Consider the following 14,728-nt stretch of genomic DNA (forward strand, 5'->3'; position numbering starts at 1 on the left):
TTCAGGGGTGTTTCTGAGCGAGGATGAGTCGGGACGTCCTTCGCTGTCAGCGATCTCACAGGCGTCTCCAGCGTCTATCAGAGGAGCGCTGATTAAGTCGAACAAAAATAAAAGACAATCACATTCCTGACGCTCAGCTCCCATTAGAGCACATCTTTGTCCTACTTAAAGTGAACAATACATTCTGTTTTCTGTTTAGTATTGCCCATGTAATATTTTCCTAAATGATTATTTTAGCATATATGTATATACATTATTGTTCTGTATTGTAAAGTTTAGAGTAAGGTTTTTTTTTTTTTTTTTTTAAGTTTTTGTCTCTTCTGCTGACCAAGGCTGAATTTATTTACACAAAAAGACTGTAAAAACAGTGAAATATTATTGCAGTTTAAAACAGCTGTTTTCTGTGTGAATATCTGTTAAAATGTAATTTATTTCTGTGATCAAAGCTGAATTTTCAGCATCATTACTCTTCAGAAATCATTCTAATATGCTAAGTTGCTGAAACATTTTTGATTATGTGGAAAACAGTTTAATATTTTTGTGAAAACCATACAACCTTATTTTTTCAGGACTCTTTGATGAATAGGAAGTTTAAAAGAACGTCATTTAATTTAAGAAGAAATCTGTTGTAAAATTATAAATGTCTTCACTGCTTCTTTGCCGAATAAAAATATAGTTATATATAAATATATAACTATAAAATATAAAATTGTATGTGCCCTTACTAAAAAAAAAGAAAATAACCTTATATAGCTTTTATATGAACATACTGGATCAGATTATCCAGGCAAACCCTGCACTCGGGGCTTTCAGCAATGCTAAAAACGTGAGAAATGACAACTCTTCTCGCTTTGGGAAATTCATTCGCATTCATTTCGGGACTAGCGGTAAACTCTCCTCGGCTGATATCGAAACGTACTTGCTGGAGAAGTCTTGGATGAAAGCTGAGAGGAACTACCATATCTTCTTCCAAATATTGTCCAATGAAAAGCCTGAAGTACTGGACATGATGTTGATAATCAATAATCATTATGACTACTCTTACATCTCCCAAGGAGAAGTATCCGTCGCGTCCATCAATGACAATGAAGAGCTGCTTGCTACTAACAAGGCATTTGATGTACTTGGCTTCACAGCTGAAGAAAAGATGGGAGTCTACAAGCTGACAGGTGCTATCATGCACTATGGCAATATGAAGTTCAATCAGAAACAGCTTGAAGAGCGGGCAGAGCCTGACGGTAATGAAGATGCAGATAAGGCAGCTTATCTGATGGGGCTGAACTCTGCTGACCTCCCATCCAAGAGTCAAGGTAGGCAATGAGTATGTTACAAAAGGACAGAGTGTGGACCAAGTGTATTACCCAACTGGTGCACTGGCAAAGTCTGTGTATGAGAAAATGTTCAACTGGATGGTGGTAAGAATTAAGCAATCCCTTGCCATGAAGCAACATCGGCAATATTTCATCAGCGTGCTAGACATCGCTGGCTTTGAGATCTTTGATTTCAACTCTTTGAACAACTCTGCATCAGTTTTACCATTGACAAGCTGCAACAGTTTTTTAATCACCACATGCTCAATCGATCTGATTGAGAAACCCCTAGGGATCATGTCCAATTTTCGAGGAAGAGTGCATGTTTCCAAAGGCCAGTGATCAGATATTCAAACCAAAGCTGTATGACAACCATTTGGGCAAGACAAACATTTTCCAGAAGCCGCGAGTTGGGAAGGGAAAGGCAGAAGCGCACTTCGCCTTGGCCCACTATGCAGGTACTGTTGACTATAATATTTCCGGCTGGCTGGTGAAGAACAAAGACCCACCGAATGAAACTGTAGTTGGGCTCTATCAGAAATCATATTTGAAGTTGTTGAGTCATCTATTCTCAAGTTATGCAGAAGCAGAGGGAGCAGAAAAGTCTGGTGGGAAAAGGGCCAAGAAAAAGGGGTCATCTATTTAGACAGTGTCTGCCCTGCACAGAGAAAACCTTAACAAATTAATGACCAATCTGAAAACCACACACCCACACTTTGTCCGTTGTTTGATCCCAAATGAGAGCAAGACTCCTGGAATCATGGAGAAGTGTCTGGTCATGCACCAGCTTCGCTGCAATGGTGTGTGTATTGGAGGGTATCAGGATTTGTAGAAAAGGTTTCCCAAACAGGATCCTTTATGGTGATTTCAAAAAGAGGTACAGTTTCCTAAATCCATCTGCCATCATAGAAGGTCAGTTCATTGAAAACAAGAAAAGTGCCGAGAAGCTGTTAGGCTCACTTGACATTGACCACACGCAATACAAATTTGGCCACACAAAAGTCTTTCAAAGCTGGCCTGCTTGGTACGTTAGAAGAGATGCAAGATTACCAACTCGCTCGCATCTTCACTAGGATCGAAGCTTATGCTCGTGGTATACTGATGAGAGTTGAGTATCAGAAACTGGTGGAACGAAGAGATGCCCTCATGGTCATCCAGTGGAACCTTCGTTCCTTCCTTGGTGTGAAAAACTGGCCATGGATGAAACTGTTCTTTAAGATAAAACCTTTGCTAAGGAGTGCTGAGTCTGGAGAGGAGATGGCAAACATGAAGGATGAATTCAATAAGTTAAAAGAAGCGTTGGAGAAATCTGAGGCCAGGAAGAAAGAGTTAGAGGAGAAGATGGTCAGTTTTCTTCAAGAGAAGAATGATTTGCTTCTTCAGCTGCAATCAGAGCAAGACACCTTAACGGATGCTGAAGAACGATGTGAACAGCTCATAAAAAGCAAAATCCAGCTAGAAGCAAAAGTCAAAGAGCTGGCAGAACGTATAGAGGATGAGTAAGAGATAAACGCAGACCTCACAGCCAAGAAACGAAAGTTGGAGGATGAATGTTCTGTGCTCAAGAAAAATATAGATGACCTACAGCTGACATTGGCCAAGGTGGAAAAGGAAAAACATGCCACTGAGAACAAAGTAAAGAATCTGACCGAAGAAATGGCATCTCTTGATGAAAATATAATTAAACTCACCAAAGAGAAAAAAGCTGTACAAGAGGCTCACCAGCAAACACTGGATGGCCTGCAAAGTAAATACACTGACAAAAGCAAAAGCTAAGCTTGAACAACAGGTGCATGATCTTGAGGGCTCATTGGAGCACGAGGGAAAAATTTAGGATGGACTTGGAGTGATGCAAAAGAAAACTGGAAGGAGACATGAAACTGACTCAAGAGAATGCAATTGATTTGGAGAATGACAAACAGCAGCTAGAGGAAAAAGTTAAAAAGAAAGACTTTGAAATTAATCAGCTGAACGGAAGGATTGAAGATGAGCAAATGGCTTCAGCACAGTTGCAGAAAAAACTAAAAGAAAAGCAAGCTCGAATTGAAGAACTGGATGAGGAGCTGGATGCGGAGCGTGCAAAGGTGGAGAAACAACAATCTGATATTTCTCGAGAGCTAGAGGACATCAGTGAGTGCCTGGAAGAGGCAGGTGGGGCCACATGTGCTCAGGTAGAACTCAATAAAAAAAGGAAGGCCAAGTTTCAAAAATTGCACAGGGACCTTGAGGAAGCCACCTTTCAGCATGAGGCCACTACTGCCTCCCTTCAGAAGAAGCATGCAGACAGTGTGGCTGAACTAGGGGAACAGATTGACAATTTGCAAAGGGTTAAACAAAAGTTAGAGAAAGAAAAAGAAAATGTTGAACTCAAGTTGGAATTGGATGACCTTTCCTCAAACATAGAGAGTGTGGTAAAAGCCAAGGTGAATCTTGAAAAGATGTGCCGTTCACTGGAAGATCAGATGAATGAGCATAGGTCAAAAGCTGAAGATGCCCAGAGAGCCAAAAGCCAAGCTGCCGAGTGTGGGCTTTTAAACATTAGTCAAACCATAAATATGACTGAACAAAATAACACAAAGGCAATACTCAAAAATGAATGTGTTGGCTTATAATCTGAAATGCATTTTCATATTAAAAATGAAATACTTTTAAATAACAGAATCTAATTCTTGCATTTATTTCACCATATGACGTCAACATCAATTTACAGCAAGTTATATATAAAGACAATAAAGACACAAGATTTATCATTTGTCCCATTTATTTTCACATATTTTAGCTGACCAAAAGCAATTTATAAATTGGTTGAGGCCAACCACTTTTCAAATGGGAGTAGCACAGAACTAAACTTTTTCATACAAAAATAGGACAGACATTTCATCAGATTTAATATTGATCCATCTGTTCAGAAACAGCAGTAACAATAAACCTGAAAAAGAGAGAAAACTAAAACTACTCAAATTAAAACCACTTTAGTACTTCTGCCACCAATCTAACTATGTAACATACACATTAATTACATTTCTTACAGATATCACGCAAGACATTTTGCTTTCAATGCATCTGTCTAAACTTCCCTTTTTAATGGAATAATACATATTTACATTTAATACAACATACAATCAGTAACCGTTACAAAAAGATCAGCACATTCTTTAAAAGCCTGGCAAACCTCTTCTGTCTACTTCTTTCCCAAGTGCATGTTTTAGTCTCCTACACTCAGCACTCTGAAATCAAACATATGCAACTCTATTTACACACCTTTATATATGCTGAGAAAATTCCAGCTTCGATATATACAAAAATAAAATATATTGATCTTAAAGAGACAACCCACATGTTTCATTAAATCGAAAGAGGTTACTTAAACACAGCAGGTCATTTAAAACTCTAACAGCAGTTTAGATATAGTTACAGTGGACCTCCTCTGTCCCAGATACAACCTGTATCCAAACACTTTAATAAGTTACAGAAAGGATGCAAATATTGCATTAATTTTGTAGATAATATGCCATTAATTCAGGGTTTACATTGAGGGGACAGAATTTTATCTGTCGGGCAAAAACCTTTGGTTTATTCTCTTTTCAGTACACCAGGAACCAAATGAATTCAGGCTAACACAATTCAAGTAGACAACATCAACAGTTCCTCAGATGTCACATTAGTGATTTAGAAACTTAAGCAAATGTAATTTGGTGTCTACCATATTCATTTCACAACTTTAACAGTGAGCCAAGATGTCGCAACCATGTAGGCAATTTCACCAGCAGCTTCCACTAAAAGGAGTTCTCACTCCTCAGACTAAAAACATCACAATAACAAAGACAATATTCTCCAGTGCCAAAATCATATTTGTCAATGACTGGGTGGGTTGAGAGTACAAATTTAAACTATGTCCAGGGTAGTAACTTAGTCAGGGGTAGAGGCCATATTAAGTTTGATGCAAACAAAAACGAGGCTTGGAAGGAACTTGGTAACTACTTTTCCAAAATGCACCTTTCCAAAACTTTCCAGTGGAAAACACAAATGACCTAAAACCTTAAGACGGCACAATTTACGTTCTACAACCACACGTCACTGCCTCCTTTCATTCACAGCAACTGGTGTCCACCCTAACTAAACTTGAGGAATTGTTTAGACACTGGATTCTCTTCAGTGTCGCAATAATTTGCAGCATCAAAGCAAGTCTTACTAGTTCTGCCAAGCGACAACAACAGGAGCAGTTTATTACATCAACATGCAAACTCTTACTTTTAGAGGTCGAATACTTTCAGCTCTCGTAAGGCAGACACAGGGAACGTGTTTGTTAAATATCATTGAATATAAAAAATATATATTTACAGATGCTTAGCTCAAGTCATTGTATGGATAGAAAGGTTGTGCAATTCCTTTTACAGTGGACAGATGTGCTCAATGCACAGCAACTGTTTGTTTAGTAACAGGTCAGCCGTTATTTTGGGAAGTGCTACACTAGTCGATATCCCAGAAAGATGAGGTTACTCACAGACTGGATGGTTGTGCTTGCTGCTGTAATGGCGCTTGATGCGAAGCTGGAGCCGCTTCGCAATCTTTCGATCCCTCGTCCGGACGTACGTACAAAAGGAAGAGTGTGACCGTAGCGAAAGTGGCTGCGTTGACCGGAAAAGCCCGTAAAAGAGTGGAAGTAAGTCCACGTGTAAAAACCCGCCAACCTTCGCGTTGGATGCTCTTCCTCGTGCAGTCCATGATGCTGCTGTACTGGTACTTTCCACCGACCCCGTCGGCTTGGAGTCGGGATTTAATCACGTCCACAGGATACGTCGAAAGCCAAGACGCGATTCCCGACATGCCTCCGGCAAACAGCAGTTTGGGAATCATGTACGGATCCTCCGGCTCGCATCCCAGTGAACGCGTCAGGAGGTCATACGCGAGGAAATAAACGCCAAATCCCGGCGTCTCTCGGATGAGAGTCGTAACCATTCCCCGGTTGACTCCTCGCAAACCTTCACGCTGGTAAATGCGAGTCAGGCAGTCCAGCGAGTTTTTGTAGACCTTCCGAGAGGACGACTTCTTCTCGCCCGTTCCTTGCAACTGCATTCGGGTCTTGGCCAGTTCCATCGGGCAGCAGATCACACACTGGATGGCGCCGGCCGCCGCTCCGGCTAGGAACTGGTTCATGGGCGTATCCTCGCCCAACCTGCGCATGGTGTTGCCCTGAACACCAAAGACGATGGCGTTGATGAACGTCAGGCCCATCATGGGCGACCCAATGCCTTTATAAAGACCAAGCATCTGCGGAGAAGGTAAAAGAAAGGGATCCAAGGTGCATTTGTTTACATGCATGCATATGTGACCATTGCGTACAAAAGCAGTCATAAGTAGCACAGGTATATTTGTAGCAATATCCAACAATGCATTGCATGGGTCAAAATTATCGATTTTTCTTTTATGCCAAAAAAGATGTTTAGAAGATGGAAGAAGTTTTGTAAATTTCCTACCATAAATATATCAAAACTTAATTTTTGATTAGTAATATGCATTGTTAAGAACTTAATTTGAACAAATTTAAAGATGATTTTCTCAATATTTAGATTTTTTTTGCACCCTCAGATTCCAGATTTTCAAATAGTTGTATCTCAGACAAATATTGTCCTCCTAACAAACCACACATCAATGGAGAGATTATTTATTCAGCTTTCAGAAGATGTATAAATCTCAATTTAAAAAAAATTTACGACTGTGTCTTATGACTGGTTTTGAGGTCCAGGGTCACATATGCACAGATATCAAAGGAAGCACCAGAGGAGTTAAGTATTTGAATAATTGTTTATCTATTTATCATTTTATGCCATATCAGCATTTAAAAATAAAGACTATATTTGGGCAATTGAGAATATTACAATGCATAAGTCTTAACAACTATACTTCAATGAATTATATGCAATGATTTAATAATATTTTACAAACAAGCTATAAAAAAAGTAATTAATAATATATAATATATTTAAATCAAAATAACATCAAATATAAAATGACTAAAATATTCAAAGTAATTATTATAGTATAATACATTTAAATCAATAATGTTATTATTGTAAAATATTATTTGATTAGTATTGTCTTTTAATGTCATTTGGATCAGGAAAAATAAAAAATACTATTTTTATTTTTATGTAATTGAGAAATGAGTAAAACTAGTGATGAATATTAATACAAATATTTGTAAACTTATTACATTAGCATACTGTATTAAAATAAACAACTAAATAAATTCAAATGTGTGTAATTGTATTTTTTTTTATATAAATAGAGGTCATACTTTAGTAGGATTCATATTTAAAAATGAATGTGAACAACCTTTAAAAAAAAACTATTTTGTTGAAATGTTTACATTGACTAGCAGAGTGCAATCAAGTCGGTCAAATAAGCTAAATAAATAAATAAATAAATATCAATTACATACAATCTTAAATTTTGATATATTTTCCAAGGAGAAACTTTTATTAACCCCCCCCCCCCCAAAAAAAGTAAATTATTCTTTTCAATAAATATACAATGGTAAGTCTTGTGTATGTGGTATTAGTACTTCAGTACTACATTAATGTATTATTTTGAAGTGTATATATATATATAATATAATTTTTTTTTTTTTGCATCAAAAAGATTAAAAAGAAAATCTCAACTGCCTCTAATTGCTTTCCTCTTTAAATACTTAAGTGCAATTAAATGTTTTGCTTTAGCTGATGTATCTTTTGTGTAGTTATTTAGAATTTATTTTTGAATTGAGTAAAATGCTTGACATATTTTCTGTACTTAAACTGAATTACAGTTCCTCAGTACTTTTGCCACTCTTGGCCACACTTACACCGCAACTGAATGTGACCCAGATTGCAAGTTTTTCCCATGACACAGATCTGGTTTTCGGTGTAAGTGTGAACAGCCAAAAAAAAAAAAATTTTTTTTAATTAGTAATATGGAACTCTTTATTTCACTAAAGAATAAATATTTTAAAATGTAGCTTAATAGTATTAATAAAGTGCAAAATAAATATCAATTGAAATAAATATTTATAAAAGTGTTTGTGAGTGCAGGTGTAGTTAAAACCACTGAAGTTTCCACTCACTGACTCTTGACGTATGATGGACTGGAAACAGTGAAAAGTCCCTCGGTAAAGCGGTTTATCCACACTCTGGACCTGAAGACGAACCTACAGGAGACACAACCTGATTATTACAAACCCCTGAAAACAAGAGCTTGTTCTTCAGAGTTTCTTTTGAACATGGAAACAGATGAAACACCGCTGTGGTCTGGTGGCTGAAGACCAGCGCTGGTTGCAGCCTAGTTTTAAACCTTGCAAGAAGAGATCCAATAACACATTTACAGTAATTCACTTCGAACAAAGCCAACTATAAAAATGTATATACCTGTAAAAAAAAAGAAGAAAAAAAATGCACCTTAAAATATAAACAATAAAAAAAACAATGGCATATTATTAATAATTTTCAATTGAGTTATGTAAAGTAGGGCCTAAATATAACAAAATAGATAAAATAAACAAAAGAACCAAACATGCAAGTGACAAAAAGATTACTTTGTTTGTGTTGTTTTACATTTTTTACATCCGTATTATTAATTCAAATCAGAAAATTAATTAAATAAATGTACATGTGATGCATTAAATAAACAGTTAAATGCAAAAATTATTTAAAAATAAATAAATTAAATTATCAATCATTCACCCTCAATTTGTTTTATTTAGTAAGCAATGTTTTTTTTTTTTTTTTAGTTGAAACACAAGCTACTAAAATAATTAGCTAACTTTAAATATAGAGTATAAAATATAGGCGCAAAATCTTTAGAATCAAACTATGAGTGATTATTTTTAATTATTTATTTTACCTGAACAGATAAATTCACACTAAATAAAAAATAAATTAAAAAATACAATTGTAATGAAAAACGGCCACATTCAAAAATTATACTGAAAATTAAATTATACTTAATTATTAAAGCAACTTACCAATTTATTGTGTATTGTGTGTACTATATATATATATATATAATATATATATATACACAAACATGTGTAGTAAAAATATGTTTTTATTAAAAATTATATAAATATAATAGAAAAAAATGATACAAACATAAATGAACAGTTAGTTGCACCACTACTTTTAGTTAGTTACCCTGTGAGCAGAGAGTGAGTATGATGTGCTCTCACAAACTGATTTATTTAGCAACAGAAGTCATTTTTAAGTCATAGGGTTCAGCGTGAAATGGATAGGATGGAGTAAAGTGTCACGACAGAAACAAGCTCCCTGCGTTAAACATCAGCCAAAAATAGCAATGATAAGTGTTTGCTTGCTTGTTTTAAGAGAGTTCCTAAGAAATCAACAGCCGGTTCAGATGACAGATTTGCTCAACCTACGTGCAGCGAAAGCACTCGCACTCGAACAACACGAGTTGATGATTACTAACCTTAACCGTGTCGAAAGGATGTCCGACGAGGACCCCGGCAGCACCTGCACAGAAAAGAGAAATATGAGTTTGAGCTTACATCTCGCAAACTGAAACCTTCTGCTTAATTTTTTTAAAAAATTTTAAAAAATCATCTCGCTAAAAAACAATTCTGAGTTTATAATTTTTTTCTCGGAAAACATCTTGCAAACAATTCCGATTATTTTTCTCTGCAAAAGTTTCTCGCAAACCTGAAAACATCTCGATTTTTTCTGAAAACATCTTGCAAAACAATTCCAATATTTTTTTTCTGAAATCATCTCGCAAACAATTCTGATATTTTTTTTCTGAAATCATCTCGCAAACAATTCCGATATTTTTTTCTGAAATAGTGTATTATGAGTTTATGATATTTTTTTTCTGAAAACATCTCGCAAACAATTCCGATATTTTTCTCTGAAATCATCTCGCAAACAATTCCGATATTTTTTTTCTGAAAACATCTCGCAAAAACTGAATTCTGAAATCATCTCGCAAATTCCAATATTTTTTTTCTGAAATCATCAAACAATTTCCAATATTTTTTTTCTGAAATCATCTCGCAAACAATTCCAATATTTTTTTCTGAAATCATCTCGCAAACAATTCTGATATTTTTTTTCTGAAATCATCTCGCAAACAATTCCGATATTTTTTTTCTGAAAACATCTCGCAAACAATTCTGATATTTTTTTTCTGAAATCATCTCGCAAACAATTCCGATATTTTTTTTCTGAAATCATCTCGCAAACAATTCCGATATTTTTTTTCTGAAATCATCTCGCGAACAATTCCGATATTTTTTTTCTGAAATCATCTCGCAAACAATTCCGATATTTTTTTTCTGAAATCATCTCGCAAACAATTCTGATATTTTTTTTTCTGAAAACATCTCGCAAACAATTCTGATATTTTTTTCTGAAATCATCTCGCAAACAATTCCGATATTTTTCTCTGAAATCATCTCGCAAACAATTCCGATATTTTTCTCTGAAATCATCTCGCAAACAATTCTGATATTTTTTTTCTGAAATCATCTCGCAAACAATTCCGATATTTTTCTCTGAAATCATCTCGTAAACAATTTCTGAAATCATCTCGCAAACAATTCCGATATTTTTTTTTTTGAAATCATCCTCGCAAACAATTCCAATATTTTTTTTCTGAAATCATCTCGTAAAAACTGACATTCCTCGAAAACATTTTTTTTCTGATCTTCAAACAATTCCGATATTTTTTTTCTGAAATCATCTCGTAAACAATTCTGACCACATTTAGCACTGAATTTTGCATAAAACTGTTATAAGCACAGCTGTAAATTGTAGGATCTTAAGTGTTTTATTTCCATCTGGTTGGATTTAGCACAACAACACAGTCAGTCATTGGCTGGCATGCAGTCACTGAAAGATGCTAATGTAGGACTGGAAATCTCACAGGAGATATATCTCAGTATCTCACAGAGTATTACATATCAGCAGTTACTGCTCCATGCCCATGAGACCAATGACAAATCCACATGTGCTCGGGCTGATGGGAGTCAGTCTGGACCGAAGGCGTTGGTCCATCCAGACCAATCAAAACGAGTCCTTCACTACAGACTCAAGTTGTCAGATGGTGCCAAGAGCTGACTTCAGATCACAGTGATGTTATGTAAAACCAAAAAACACATGCTGTACATACAGTAAGGCTACAGAACAGGGCTGGGTGACACAGTACTGTATATTTGCTGCTGATACAAAAACTAGGCTAAACTTGATTAAAAAAAAAAATGTAATTCTGAGAGTCTTCAGAGAGATGTTTTAATAGTCAGTAAGTTTGATTAGTGTTGCATGGTTTTACAAATCGGTGCACATAAAAACAGTAAATATTCCTTGTGATAAAAAGGGCAAGAAAAACATGCCTTGAATGTTTAAATAGACTGATTGTTTTTTTTTTTGCAGCTTTCTTTTTGCATCATTGTGTAAATTTTTTTAACAAATATTCTGTGGCATGTTTTATATGTTAAAAATAAACTAAAATATTTTTCATCATTAAATATAATTATTACTTGTGTTGCTCATTTAGTGAAAATGGCATGAAAAACATGCCTTGATTGTTTATTTTTTATATACTGATTTAAACAAATTATATTTTTAACCAAACATGTCTTTTATAATTATCATCTTTAATATCATATATATATATATATATATATATATATATATATATATATATATATATATATAGTATGCAAATAGTTATCATTGCTTATATATATATTATATATATATTAACACAAGCATTTATTTAATTAATTTCTGAGTGTATGTGTATACACTCACTGTAATAAACAACTAGTAAATAAATAAGATATATACACACATATTAGTATGTTTTTTTTATGCATATTAGTATAAGTTGGAAAAATACTTTTCAGCTATATTTCAGCTCTTGTTACTTAAAAAAAAAAATACAAGCCACAATCTAATTATTCATTTATAAACTTAGGGAAAATGGTGCTCAGGGCTCATAATGACACCTGTTATCCAGCTTTTATGAAGCACTGTGTCTGTAATATGAAACATGAGCCGGCAGGAGCTTTGAGAGACGTGGCCCGTCCCGCGGCTGGGATTGGCTCCCGCAGGGGTGTGTGGGACGCCTATGCATTCGACGGGACGTGGACAGGCGTTTGGGAGGGGGTTATTCTGGGCTCTTCCAGGAAACACATTCCACAGCAGCTCATGCATGACTGATATTCACACAAAAGAACAGGACGACTTCAAGGAGGCTTGTAGGTTACATATTCAATTAAAGTCAATCATAATGAATCAGTCAGTATTTCTAACCTATATCATATTCAAACAATCTGCAAGTGGATCTGAATGCGTTTGTTTAGTAGCCTGAAGGCCTGAACCAATATTCAGATTTGCTCATCAATGGTTGATTCTTAACTTTCACCTTTTCCTCTCATGTTGGTTACCGACTCCGTGACTAAATCTCTTCAGTTAAGTGCTTATTTGTGACTATAATGTATTTGCATTAGAATAGAATTTATAATGAATGCTGAATAAATAACAAAAAGTAAACAGTACCTTTTCAAATTAGTTGCACCATAAATAAAGTACATACTGTTAGAAACAACCTAAAAGGTGCTTTGGCTCAAAATGATATGATTTCTATGTAAGCTTGTTTCTAGCACAGGTTAAAATAATAAAACACGTAAATTACTATTTAACTCATAATTTGTGCTTTTGTCTTTGCAATTCTGAGAAAACAAATGCAAGAATTCCGACATATCAGAATTACAAGATAGAAATGTGAAATTTGAGAAGAAAAGTCAGAATTGTTTGACATAAACACAACTGTGAGAATTGTGTGATAAAAATGTGCGTTTACCTTTTTATTTATTTATTTATTTTAAAAACAAAATTTGAGATCTTTATGAGATTAAAAAAAATAGGAATTTTGTTGCAGAAGCAAGCTTCCACAGTTTTCACCACAAAGAAAAACGGTGACATTGTAACCACATTTAGAACGTCCATCACTCAGCAGCAGTGCATCAGTGTAACATTCCACACTTCAAAGGCGGCAGAGCGGAATTCCATCACGTGACTCAACCATCTCAACATAGTTCAATAACAATACACTGAATCACATTTATAGAAAAACCAACAGCTGAAGAGAAGTTACAGAAAATACAGCAACTGAGATAGATAGATAGATAGATAGATAGATAGATAGATAGATAGATAGATAGATTACAGCTCAATAAACACAAAAATCACGTGAGCTTCCTGTTCCAACTGAGTAATTACATCTACGAACTTCATCATAAACTCCACACATATGAGAATGAGTAATTAGCGCACTCCAGCAGAGTCTGAATGTAAACGGAACGACCTATACTGATGTAACGTTAGGGGTTAGACCCTCTTAACCAGCTTAACTAAGTCCTAATCTAGCAGACAGGAGGAATTTACTGTACTCTACTGTACTAACGTTATGCCTTACCTCCTATGCATCCAGCAAGGAAGTCCATCACTGCTTCAAGCTGAGAGAAGCAAGCAAGCGTTGCTTCAGATGAGCTGGGTTTTAGTCGCGCTGCTTGGTTGGTTAGTTAGTTAGTTAGTTAGTTAGTTAGCTCCTCAGGCCTGAAATGCCTGTGATAAATCTTGAGGCTCAGTGGAGGTTCTCTGCGCCAACTGTAAGTCACTAATCGCGTCGTAGTGGAAAATTTCACCTACTAGCTTGTCTAGCACCTGCTGGGTTTACTGTCTATTTGTGTAGCGGCTTCTGGACGGATGGGTGTCGGTGAGGAGGTGTGTGTGCGCGCGCCCAATCGCGATCCGCGGATTTTGTTCCTGCTTTTGGTGTCATACGCGTTTGAACGCTTTTCCTGGTTCGGAATGTTACTATGACAATGGCGGCGGGGCTTCGCTATTGGACGGTTATCGAGGACGTCATCGTTAGGCGTTTTAATATTCAGTAGCCAAGCCAAGCCATTGGAGCTTGGGTTCGTTAATATTCATGACGTGCCTTTGCCGTAGTAGCGCTCGCGCCAGAGAGTCCGAATCGTTGGGGTGAATCGGTTCGTTCGGATCGGACGATTTATTTTAGTTTTTACTCAACAAAATTGTTATTTTAGATAGATAGACAGACATAACATTTATATTAAAGAGTTGCAAGAATAACTTAAACATTTAAACACAACATTGGATGAACAACATAAATAGACAATAAAGGATAAGGTGGGTAAGGGACAAAAGAATAAAACAAGAAAAAGTGCAGAGGTAGTAAATCAGTTTAGCTTACGTAACATTCAACAAATTTGACACTCTTTTTGTTGTTCATATTTTTTAGTGTCATGATAGCTAAATTCACAAAGAAAATTATGTAATTTGGGTAATGCTGAGGAAAATTTACATTTATATAATAGGATTATTTGCTAACCAAATAAATAC

At 35.6% G+C, this 14,728-nt stretch overlaps 2 protein-coding genes across 3 annotated transcripts; one reads left to right on the forward strand and one right to left on the reverse strand.

Moving 5' to 3' along the window:
• Window positions 1-660: 660 nt before the first annotated feature.
• myh6 (myosin, heavy chain 6, cardiac muscle, alpha) lies at window positions 661-3,922 on the forward strand. The gene is given in 9 exon segments (XM_042746540.1): window positions 661-1,293; window positions 1,295-1,506; window positions 1,509-1,575; window positions 1,577-1,613; window positions 1,615-2,112; window positions 2,114-2,313; window positions 2,315-3,052; window positions 3,054-3,141; window positions 3,143-3,922. Coding segments are annotated over 9 exon segments (3,153 nt in total). The 5' UTR covers window positions 661-760.
• Window positions 3,923-3,971: 49 nt separating this feature from the next.
• On the reverse strand, window positions 3,972-14,193 carry slc25a29 (solute carrier family 25 member 29). Of its 2 annotated transcripts, none has more exons than XM_042746574.1 (4): window positions 13,779-14,193; window positions 9,771-9,814; window positions 8,413-8,496; window positions 3,972-6,581 (listed from the first exon to the last, which is right to left on the reverse strand). In XM_042746574.1, the coding sequence occupies exons 1-4, from the start codon at window positions 13,804-13,806 to the stop codon at window positions 5,811-5,813; spliced, it is 927 nt and encodes a 308-aa protein (XP_042602508.1). In that variant the 5' UTR covers window positions 13,807-14,193; the 3' UTR covers window positions 3,972-5,810. The 2 variants fall into 2 exon arrangements, with proteins under 2 accessions (XP_042602508.1, XP_042602509.1); XM_042746575.1 differs by having other exon boundaries at window positions 14,012-14,192.
• Between the last annotated feature and the right edge of the window lie 535 nt (window positions 14,194-14,728).

The sequence above is a fragment of the Cyprinus carpio genome, chromosome B20 (genome assembly GCF_018340385.1).
Source record: "Cyprinus carpio isolate SPL01 chromosome B20, ASM1834038v1, whole genome shotgun sequence".
Classification (NCBI taxonomy): domain Eukaryota; kingdom Metazoa; phylum Chordata; class Actinopteri; order Cypriniformes; family Cyprinidae; genus Cyprinus; species Cyprinus carpio.

What these genes read in the sequence shown, in the direction of transcription:
- slc25a29 (XM_042746574.1), bottom strand. Translation starts at nt 13,806, where the DNA reads ATGGACTTCCTTGCTGGATGCATAGGAG. An exon ending in CCTTGCTGGATGCATAGGAG is followed by an intron (nt 9,815 to 13,778) that starts GTAAGGCATAAC and finishes TTTTCTGTGCAG; the next exon opens with GTGCTGCCGGGGTCCTCGTC. An exon ending in ATCCTTTCGACACGGTTAAG is followed by an intron (nt 8,497 to 9,770) that starts GTTAGTAATCAT and finishes TGTCTCCTGTAG; the next exon opens with GTTCGTCTTCAGGTCCAGAG.